This window comes from Galleria mellonella, unplaced genomic scaffold (genome assembly GCF_026898425.1).
Source record: "Galleria mellonella isolate WM207_F2 unplaced genomic scaffold, CSIRO_AGI_GalMel_v1 utg36, whole genome shotgun sequence".
Classification (NCBI taxonomy): domain Eukaryota; kingdom Metazoa; phylum Arthropoda; class Insecta; order Lepidoptera; family Pyralidae; genus Galleria; species Galleria mellonella.
Genome location: NW_026442086.1, coordinates 3,504,620 through 3,517,047, shown reverse-complemented (window position 1 = coordinate 3,517,047; position 12,428 = coordinate 3,504,620). Strand labels below are relative to the sequence as shown.

At 30.9% G+C, this 12,428-nt stretch overlaps 1 protein-coding gene across 2 annotated transcripts in view; it reads left to right on the top strand.

The window, feature by feature from the left end:
- The window catches only part of LOC113520797 (matrix metalloproteinase-14-like), a 198,657-nt gene extending 186,855 nt beyond the window's left edge, over window positions 1-11,802 (top strand). For both annotated transcript variants that reach the window (XM_052897533.1, XM_052897532.1), the window contains exons 6-12: window positions 3,138-3,280; window positions 4,889-5,047; window positions 5,142-5,701; window positions 6,430-6,571; window positions 6,789-6,948; window positions 7,938-8,041; window positions 8,521-11,802. In XM_052897533.1, the coding sequence (XP_052753493.1) occupies window positions 3,138-3,280; window positions 4,889-5,047; window positions 5,142-5,701; window positions 6,430-6,571; window positions 6,789-6,948; window positions 7,938-8,041; window positions 8,521-8,810 (1,558 nt within the window). In that variant the 3' untranslated portion in view covers window positions 8,811-11,802. The remainder of the gene's footprint in view (window positions 1-3,137; window positions 3,281-4,888; window positions 5,048-5,141; window positions 5,702-6,429; window positions 6,572-6,788; window positions 6,949-7,937; window positions 8,042-8,520) is intronic.
- The last annotated feature ends 626 nt before the right edge of the window (window positions 11,803-12,428 follow it).

The following is a 12,428-nucleotide window of genomic DNA, read 5'->3' as shown; positions in this document are numbered from 1 at the left end:
GCCACTAAAATAACATAATCAATTATTAATAAAAAGCTGCAAGTACTAATGTATTCAACATGTTTCAGTATCAAGTAAAATTAGATCAAACGAGTACACATCCTTCCCCACCTTTCATATTTATATATTATTAAATAAAACAATTTTCAGTAAATATGCTATAAATACTATAAATTTTGCGATATTTATGATAGATAAGTACATGGTTACACTGTACATACACTTAATTTTTACTAAGGAAACACAAAACATCGTCATAGTCTAAAGAACTCTCTTATGTTATCATCTATTATTTTCAAGATTTTATAATATTTTTTAAAATACTTGCAGTTTTTTCCACTGTGTTTATTAAAATGTTTTTAATATTTATACAGACGACCTGTTACAAAACTTCATGTCCAGGCATATTTTATTAATCAGTATAATGAAGTTTTACCAAGAAGACATAACACAAACAGTGCATTATATTAGATTAAAATTAATTTAAATATGTATTTAACATTAAAACCCAGATTGTAAGTGAATTCGAGATTGACATTTTGTTAATTATATTACTTATTATTATATGCAAATTAATTGCAAATAAATGCAAAACCTATTAATATATGCAAAATTAATATAATAAATATGAATATATTAAAATAGTTTAATATAATATTATATGGAACCTTTATTAAATATACATAATATGTATGTAATACACCACATTATAATCTGCCTTTCCTGACTCTACATCTCGTAGACGTCGCGTAGACCGCTCAATTTATACAAAAAAATATTAAAAATCATTTCGTACAATCTTTATATGAATATATTTAGTATTTGCAATTAAATAAACCTTAACAATATCTAGAATCTTATAGTAATAGATCTAAACGCAACACCCATCTATGTGCTATAAGTTATACTACACCATAAACTGTAACACAATCCAGTAATAAAGTATACGTAGTCTACATCTTAACTGCCTTCTATAACTTGTGAATAATAGGTACGTTATAGACTGTAGAATTACATAAATAGCATTGTTTCGCTACGAAATTCTTGAGATTGGCTTTCTTTCGTTTCGACATAAGAGCTATGTGCCAAATTGTAAGTACAATAGTAACTGTATTTCCACAGATTCACAGCAGAAACATTTTATAATAAACTTTGGTTTATTTTATTTTATTTATTAGATAAAAATATTATATCTTAATTAAATTTTGTACATTATATCTTAGAAGATAATCGTTATGATATTATATAAAATTTTAATAAATTTATTCTTCATTACTTTCATTACTTTTTCATTAACAATTATTTATTCATTTTAATAAAAATATAAGTTACATTATATTAATTATTAAGAATTTATTTTTATGGCTGTTACGTGAAAATATTTATCATAACTCAGGTATATTTTAATCTATAAGTAAAAATACCTATCGTCAACTGTTCAACATTTTAAGTACCCCGTGCTTATGGTACTTATCTATTCTGAATTTAAAACTATTAACGGCTTATTTTTTATGTTACTTAGAATGGTAAACAAGCTGACGGCCCACCTGATTAAAAGTTTTAACCGTCGCCTATAGACATTAACACAAGCACCATGGACATAACAGAGTATACTGATATGGTATGATATCCCCCATGCGTTGCTATTCCTGACGAGTCAGGTGTTATTCCTCTGTACCCTGTAAATTTACTGCCATATCCCAACTTTCAAACCGAAACACAACTGCTTCATGTTAGAAACACGAATGGAACAAAATTACCCAAGCAAACCACTTTTGTACAAAAGCTCCCTCTTAAACATTAAGTATCTACATATCTATTATATAAAAAACTACCTGGAGAAAAAATACTTTTAAAACAAAGAATAAGCCGTTACCCATCGATATCGACCACTACAAAGAAAACTAAACACCATAAATCATCCCCTAACTTGAAAACTTTCATTCCCAACCGATCACATCACACGAAACTCTGTCAGATTACACTACACATTTGAATCACTTCAATAAAACTAATGTGACGCTTTACATAATAGATACTTTGAAATACAGGGCATTAGATTTATAGCTTTAATTATTATGGGTTAGTATCTGATAGATTTATTTATACAACTAACAAAAGTGTTAGATTTATAACAATTTTCATAAGTTTGTTTAAGCTTCCAATTTAAACAAACGTTTCTACCAATATTTTTGAAGGGGCAAATAATACAAATTAAAAGTAATTTAATTAAAATACTTTAATTAAAATTAAATTGGTTTATTCAAATAAATTTAATATAACAATAAAGTAAAATAATAATGTATTACCACTCTTTTTCATGCCCTGCTTATCATACCAAACTAACCAGTGTGAAAATAGACCCATTTTTAAAAAAAACATAATGTGTCACACATTTGATTATAGTCTTTAGAGACTGATGACAAATATATTAATAAGAAGAAAATTATTACAAATCATGAAAACATATCAAATACATATCTATATATAATACAATTATATTATCGATACAACAATGGAACAAACTTGTGTGTATTGGTAATAACACCACGACAAATAATGGAATAACTTCCTAGTAACTCAATATCACAACATCGGTCAGCTAATACTGTGTGAAATATGCATGGGTAAGGTCTTTCCATTGTTTTGTTGGTGCGAAAAATGATTAGGTGGGCAGTGGCCGAGCGGCAGACCCAGGGGACGCAAGTTTGATTGCTCTGCAGACTCTGTCCACTCCATCAACTGTTGTTTGTTACGAAATGAATATTATTACTTTAGTACGACTGTTTTCATCAACAATAAAAGTCTGCAGAGACCATTTTGCCAGTACATATATTTAATCTAGTGTAGAAATGTATGTAATCAAAGTTAGTATATTATTTCATAAATTTATTATGGTAAAATTTATGTAGATGTTTAATGTAAAATTACTGAAATATAATGTATCTACAAATAATTACTTATGCCATTTACCTAATCTGATTATGATTATGATTCACACTATATCCCGAATTTTCAAGACATTCTTCAATAGGTCCCACAATCTAAAACAGATATTTTAAATAATAAAATTAGAAGTACTGTAATTATTTGAAGTTGTTCACTGCTAAATTATAACAAATGATTATTGTTCTCAGGCGTTACCATGACGATGCATATCCATTTGATGGACGTGGGTTAATTCTTGCACATGCATTCTTCCCGGGCACCGGACGCGGCGGCGACGCGCACTTCGATGACGATGAACTATGGCTGTTGCATCCAAAAGATGACGATGAAGGTAACACTGGGACATTTTTATGCATTATCTATTAGTTTGTACTTAACAGCTTTTTACGCGTGGATATCATAAGTAAAAAAAAAACAATGAAATACGAATATACATTTTTTTAACACACAATATTAACTTAGACCTTCAAAAATAAATCTGTGAAAATCGCATCCGATTTGGTGCAGTAATTTTTGTGGCATCACGCAACAAACACAAAATTTCCAAAAAAATATAGTTTTGGCGCCTATTGGTATTATTAAAGCCCCACATATAATTTTCTTTAAATATCTCCCATGTACAGACATCTAACTAGATAGTTACCCTTTTATTATATTATTAAGATTATTACAGTAAAAAGCTGTCTATAAATCTGTACAACGAGAATTTTATGACCTTACGTGTTTGTTGTTTCCGACAATTGATTCGACTTCATCCGGAAATACAAAGTACTTCAAGGGGGCGTACAGCGCTTTGCGTCACATCTTCTCGTCTCGCACAAAATAAAATTACAATATAAAGCATTTATTGATTTATTTTAATATTTTAACACAACGCAAATAATTCTTCTCTTTTAGAAAACAGATTGTCAGTGATTCAATGTATTCTCTGATTACCTATATACGTTCTACGTACAGTATAATAATTGGAAGTGTTATACTGCTCATATCTACTAACCTACATGTTGTGGTCTTCTTTATTGTACAGTTTTTACCCGCTACTTGATATACGCATATAGAGTAGAGGAATGTAGATACCTACTTTTTGATAACGTATCAAAATACACCAGACTTTAAATTACCTTCTGTGAAATCCGCGTTCAATTTGGTGCACAAGTTTTTAAGTAAAACAAGAACAAATATAGAAACAAAAATTATAGTTTTGGCTTCTTTTATTTTTAATATGCTTCATATCAATTTTTCCTAAATATCTCCAATGTAGAGATATCCAATTACATATTAGGATACACATATGTAAAATAAATAGATTCACAACAAAACCAGCACACGTTCTTTGATTCAATATTATACTTTGATATAATAAAATATATTATTTACCTGTAATACAGTTTGAACATGATTGTCCCCAAGTACATTATTATACTTACATACAAATAAGATTATTTACGTACTTTGTAATTCGATTTGTGCTTGACGAGCTCCTGAAAATTCGTAATCGAATCGGTTGATTTCGATGTTTTATTCAATTTCCTTGTAATTTTGGTAGCGAAATGAGCTACGTGCACAGAGTATATAAAGCTAGTTTATATGTGAGTACCTATCGTGTAAACATGGGCGCAACTCGATAGGCGGCGCGACCGCAGCGCACAGTCAGGCGGGCGCGCCAGATTACCCTCCTCTGTTGCACACGTGATAATTTACACGAACAACGGACGCCTGCAATGCTATTCTGGATTGTACTGGCCTGACCATGTGTAAATATTCCTTACCTTTGTTTTAATACCTTTATTTGCCCCAAACCACATGTAAATATGCGATAGGTAACTTGCTATTAGTATATTACCTTACATGAAAAATTACGATATATTTATTTAGCTATCGCATACGACCATAAATTATTTGCAATGCTAAATTAAATATATCTAAATTGAATTTTCAGGTACATCTCTATTTGCCGTTGCGGCGCATGAATTTGGGCATTCCTTGGGTTTAAGTCACAGTTCTGTTAAAGGAGCACTCATGTTTCCTTGGTATCAAGGCATCCAACCCAATTTTGTATTGCCCGAAGATGATCGTAATGGCATTCAACAAATGTACGGTAAGTTAACTTTATAAACTCATAATTTATGGATTAAATAATTAATTTTTTTGTTTTATTTTAAATACTGATTGAGCAAATGTTTTATTTCTAGGTCCTAAAGTCAGAAAACCATGGGCGAAAATACCTTACTATCCAGTAGAAACCCCACCTCCAACCACCACAACAACCACGACTACGACCACCACTACAACAAGGAGACCCTTCTACTGGAACCATCACCACAATAGGCACCCAAATCACAGAACCGATTACACACCCTTCCCGCGTAACAGATATCCTACCTATTACCCAGAGAGAACTAATCCTGAACGGCCCGCTCGGCCCCCTTACTACCCAGACCGTCGCCATTACAATACAACCGAAGAACATCCAAGAAGGACGAACAATCACTACCCGCGTCCTACACCCGAGACAACTACGCAGCCTACTACCTACCGCCCTCGTTATCCACAAGTGAATACAGAGTACCCAAGGTATCCCAGGCCGAATTATCCAACGGATCCGAGACACGATTATCCTAGAAGGCCTTACTATCCTGAGAAAACAACCACTGTTAGACCGACACCACCGCCTGACAAACCGGACACTTGTAATACTAGTTACGATGCTGTGGCACTTATACGTGGAGAACTGTTCATTTTCAAAAATAGAGTAAGTAACAAAAAAATATCGGAAAAAGTAAAAAAAACATCATATTGATTTTATTTTTATAAAAGATATAGATGTCACGAAACCACATTCATCAAAATAGGATAAGTAGTTTAGTTTTTTTTTAATCGATGAGAATAGAATAATAACCTCGCTTGCGCTATCGGTATACGTTGGCAGAGCATCAGTATGAGATGATAGGTGAGGATGAAACCAAGTCAAGCCTATCGTAATGAATTCCACATGAAATAACCACAGTGGTTTCCAGAGGGAACTGCGTGAAGATGCAATAGGGTTGTTACAACCCATTACTGACAATCCCTTCACCCCCCCCCCCCAAGGCAGTTTACTTTTTAACATACTTAAATGTATAAATATCTATTTACATACATTTACATGCCGAGGTTTTTCCAAGAGCCTACAGCATGGGGTTATTCAAAAGGGGGCTAAAGAGGTTTCTTCAGGGTCGGCAAAGCACGCGTAATACATCTGGTATTGCAGGTGTTCATAGGCTACGGTAACCACTTGCCATCGGGTGGGCCGTATGCTTGTTTGCCACCTCAGTGGTATAAAAAAAATACACTGCTCAAATCATAACCCTTTTTCTGAGTCTTTGCCGTAGTTGGGTAAAGATCCTCTTTTTCTCAGAAAACATTGTTTGAATGCTAAAATGAAAAATTTTGTTATAATGATAAATTAGTAATGTAAATTTATTCTTATTTCTATTTCAGTATCATTGGAGGATAGGAGCTCAAGGTCGATATCCCGGATATCCTATGGATATATCAAGAATGTGGTCAGGATTACCAAGAAACTTTACTCACGTCGATGCTGTTTACGAAAGGCCGGATAAAAAGATTGCAATCTTCTTAGGTAATTAAGTGTTTCTCGCTTCCTTCTTATCAAAAACATAAGAAATCTATATGAGTAATTTATAATTTCTATTTAAAACCTAAGTTTCATCAGGAATTATAACTATCAGGTTGATTAGAGGCCTACTATTTGAATGTTTCCTGAAAAACCACATCGATCTTAGACTATTTTTAATTTTTTCGTTGTAAATATTGGTAATCCTATTCAAACTTTTCAGGAAGAGAACTTTATTTGTTTGACATACAAAACTTGATGCCGGGATATCCAAAACCATTGAGTCAACTTGGATTACCAGCAAGTTTAGAAAAGTTAGACGCAGCTATGGTGTGGGGGTATAATAGCAAAACTTACTTTTACAGCGGCTCTGTGTATTGGAAGTAAGTGTTAATACTTTTATTTGTTACTAATAGAATCACGTGGCATTGTTTGCGCTGTATTTATAACAGTAATTAGACCTTAGAATAGCTAATGTACTACTGATCTCAATTTAATTAGCGAATACCAAATAATTATGTGACTTAGAAATCCAAACCCCATCAATATAGCATGGGGTTTGGATTTCCTCTTTAGATGAAAACACCAAATTCCGTCCCCTAGTTACAGAGCAAGACTTTGTATAAAAGTTCTGTGCATAAGTATCTCTACATAATTGTGATACTTCCGTGAAATTATAGCGTGCACAGGATATTCTATGCATTGACGTATTTAGTAGCATTACATGATACCAGTATATGACGTACCATTTTCCAAGCGGGTCTGACCCCATAAACAGGGCACATATGTTTTGTCTATAGTTGAAAGCTCCACTCCTTATTCTGGGATGGACTCCAGACAATTCCAGGTGGGCACAGCCCACCCGGAATTGCCTGATTCCCCTCGAAATGCCTTTATTTCTATGTCCATGGTATTGTTTATATCTATAGGCAACAATTACCATTTTCATTCAAATAATAAATATACTGATGTTGTACTAAACGTAACACGAGTTTTCCGCATTTTTCCGAGTGCAGAAAAATCTATTGTTATCATCGTCCAAAACGTCTTCGCGTTTGTTACAAACAAATAAAAAATCTAAAAGTTTTGTTTTCGAACAACATTTTTGTATTCATATCAGAGAAACGTTTTAGATACCTACCCCTACGAGTATCCCCTATTACCTAATTTCTTAAAGTTTATTTTTTTTTTGTGTATAAGTAATAAATATTTTTTATTTTTTATCATAAAAATATGAATAATATTAAATAACAATGTACTAATTACACTTCTCTACTGCATTATACATATTATTTATTTACATATTTCAAGAATATCTCTAACTTTGTCATTTTTATACCCTATCTTATACTTTTACTATATTTCGTTTCAGATATGATGAAGAAGAAGGTCGTGTTGAACCTGACTATCCTCGTGACATGTCAATGTGGAAAGGTGTTGGATACAATATTGACAGCGTGTTCCGATGGAAAGATGGTAAATAATATGCTATTATTTAAACTCAAATGTTAATACACTAATTATATGGATATATAATAAAATAATGTAGCCTATGCATAACCTACCTTATACCTACAGAATAATGTAAATAATCGAATACATACCTTGTTGCTAACTATAAATTTAGATGGTACTGTAACTCAAGATCTTCATGTCACTTGGGTCGCAAAGCGCCCACATACAAAATTCATGCTTCTTGTGACATAAGGGTTCAAGGACTGCATTTACAGTTTACTATCAGGTGAACTGTAGACTTGATTACTATCATCATTATAAAAAAAAATCAATTACATCTTATTTAGGTGCATTCTTTTCCTTATTATCCTTATTAATCTTTTATTTTATTATTGTTTCCTTATTAATTAACCCTTTCTTGGCAAATAAGTTTTAATGATGTTCATCTAACCCAGCATAAAACTAGTACAAATTATAAAATTCGCATCTCTCATTAACAGGTAAAACTTATTTCTTCAAAGGCAAAGGTTTCTGGAAATTTAACGACCTGCAGATGCGAGTAGAACACGACAAGCAACTACCATCAGCCCAGTTTTGGATGGGTTGTTACCCAGAACGTGCCGGTCGGCGTGCACAGGAGCGCGTATTACCCGCACCCGGTTCCACTATGCGATCACCTAGTTCTGCACCATTATCAATGAATGTCAGTATATTTCTACCTATGTTATGTTCTGTTATCCTTGTACTCTATAATATAATTTCTTTACCGTATATATCTACACTAAAATAGTGGTTTCTTGTTATACTTACCATTATTGGTAACATGGTTAGGCTGCTAAGAATTACAGATAGTCAAACATTTATTTGACAATTGTATTGTGTCCAGAGAACTTAACGCGTTAATGGCCTGCATGAAAAAAAAAATTATACGTGGGCAGAAGGCTGTATTGTTTTCTATATGTATTAAAATAATTGTAATTTTACTTAGTTATGACTACCACTGAAGCATAAACGTATTGCCACATTGTTTGAAGGCATAGTGCTAATTTGAATTGAAAAATAATAAAACTCTCGTGTTTTTTCTTGTAAATGACAACTAAATTATAAATAATTGCGTGCCACTTTATATAAATTTGATAGCAAATTGTTTGGTTTAATTCACACATTATGTATTGCCACATATATATGTGTGCAACATGTTGTACACTAAGGTCGTACATATCGGATATGATGTTTGACATTAAACCGTAGATTTAGTAAATAAGTAACTATTGCGCAAATGATGCACTGCCTGTCTTAGTATTAAATTATGTTATGTACGAAATTATATAAACATGATAGGATAATTATAGTGTTGCATTTTAATACTTCTTTGAGGCGTTTATGTACATTTTGATCTCAACATGATCGCGTGTTTGGTTTGTTAATGACTTGTAAGGTATATAACACCATTGATTTAGCTTCTGTACAGTTTGTATCGTCCCTCGATGTCACTTCTTATTTTGATGTTTAAATCTTTTTTTAAAAGTACTATTCACAATAGGCGACAATGGGTTTTCACTTTACCTAATAATATAACATTTGTCGTTATTAACCATTATAACTTCATAACCAGATATTTGAGAACTTTAATGTTATCTTCTGCGCCTTTTGTGAAAAGTATAAATTGAAATTAATCTATAACTGTATCCTCAAAAAATATTTTCTTATGTGTATATTTATACGCAAATATATCCACAAACATGCCTTAACTGACGAGAATAGTTATAATGTATAATAAAATATCACAATAAGATGATGTTATAATAATATTATAATGTGAATCGGTAATATATCTCTTATGCTGGTTAAAAGAGGTACATGTAATCTGTAATTTGTATTATACCTAATATGGAATAAAAAGTATAAAATATTAGTAATATTAAGTATATGTAAATACATCTATATTTATAATATACCTACCTAATCCTTATATTTCGTTCTTCTAATCTTTATACAAAGCAATATGTACCTATACTTTACCTACTTGTCTATTTATTAATGGTTCAGATTTATATGTATTGTCTTCCAAAATACGTACGTTTATAAAATTACTTACATTTCTTCCCTCCGTTTAATTTGAATATCAGTCACATTTTAAATTTAAATATTTTATTTTTTATTAGATACTATTTACCACATAATTGGGATTTGATATAAAAACATTATTAAAATATGAAAATTTTACAATAATTATTAAATGATTGAAAAAGATTAGCATAGAACGTGCGGGTTTAAATCCCGTTTGTTTTAAAACTTCCTATTTTATAGCCTTCGATTTTCATATTTTAATAATATTTCTAAATTTAATTAGTTCAGGTTCAAACTTTTGGAATGATAACAATTAAATACAGAAGAAAGTAAGAAAATTATATGTGTGAGTCACAACAGATTAAGAGTTTCGTTGCATTTACTCGACCTTTACGTAATTAAACTTTATTTCACGAAACCTTACTGTACAACAAATTTTATCAAAAAAGTGAAGCTCGAAAACTCTTTACTATTTTTTTATATTATTTTTATATGACGTATCCAGGATCCCTTTAGACATAATTTATATTTACTCCATACTGAGTATCTAGTCAAGACAATGTCTTATAATATAATCCACAAAAAATATCATATATTCTTTGATAATTAGTTACAAATTGCAAACATCTTATTATAGAAAATGTAAACAATAATATAAAAATTTCAGTTTTTTGCAATTCTTACACAAATTATTTGCACGATTAATAAAAAGGTTGTCTCCGCACCAACTTGAAGAATTATTTTTAATCAACTTTAAAATGGAGGAAATTCATTAATTCCTCACTATTGTTTCTCAGTTGTGACTGCATACAAAGAAGTAAATAGTTACATAATAATAGATACTAAATACTACAAAATTTATTAATAAATATTTATATAAAGCCTCGTCCTATAAGTACTTACCAAAACAAATATCTACCCAATAGAGAATTAACATGAATAACAATATGGCCTTAAAAGTATATTGTTGAAATACTAAAAATTAGGTAGGTACCTACTTTAATGTGAAAAGAGCGAATTGTATTGTGTTACCATCAAAGGAATGGGGTATAGACACTAAGGTAATGAAGTTAGTAGGATGAATAATGGTGCTTATTATAGTTAGTTATTGTACAGAATAAATTCTCTTTCGATATTTTTATACATTACTGTTGGTTGTTAACTATAACAAATGTCTCATAACAACCACAAATAATTAGATAATATTAATATTTATTTCTTTCTAATATAATATTAGGACAATGTTCTATATCGATGCGAATCATAACTATAATCTTGTGCAATCAGCAGTTTAATTTAAAGTAACAGGTATATATCAATAATATTTGTATGAATATAAATAAATAACTTACTTATACTTAATAAGTTATATCACGCCGGAGTGACTTGTATATGTATTAGGTACGATCCTTAAATTAATAACATCTAAGGTTGATTATTATATTATTATACCACTCAAGTCGCTCATTATTTTAATGTAATATATAATACATTAGCTTTTTTACAATTTTGTCGGTCACAAACGATTAAATAATAACTGTGATATTTACTTGTAAAAATGCCATAACTGATTGGCAATAAAAATAAATCAAAGTTTTTGTAATCTTTAAAATAACCACCCAGTGAATATTTGTAGATTTGGGTAAGTAACTAATTAAGTAATATAATATTTTATTTAAGGAATTAAAAACAAATAAAGAACTTTCTGTGAATTAAGTGCTTTTTATTTTTATAATACCTACTTAGCGTAGACCGAGAGAGAATCGTAACCTTGCCTACGCTATTAGTTTACGCCCTTACGCTATTGGAATACCAATGAGGAATGATAGGTGAAGATGAAGGCAGGTCATGTAACCCATCATGACAAATGCATAAAAAAATTACCGTCCTCTGGAATTCATTCCAAGCGGAACCGCGTGGAGCTAACTTGATCCGATTTAAAAAATTCTTTCACTGTTATAAAAGTATATTAACTCTGAGTGCTATAGACTAGTTTTTATTTTGATAAATAGGTATATATAAATGTGCAAAAATCCTATAATATGGCAGGCGCTGCCTGAACGGTTTGAAATAAAGAAATAAAATTTATAGCAAAAATATTCATTACTTTTAGATTTATAAAAAAAGACCACGACACCATATACGAGTATATAAGTTTAATATATCAGCCAAAAAGATGGTTTTAAAGTTAAATAAATTTTACAAACCGTTCATTTTAAAATCTTAAAAATTATTAGTGCAGTACTTTCACACATGCCAAAATACTAGCCTTACTATAATATATTGAACAGTTTAAAAGTTACAAAAACAAATATTGTATCCGTGCGAAACCTGAGCG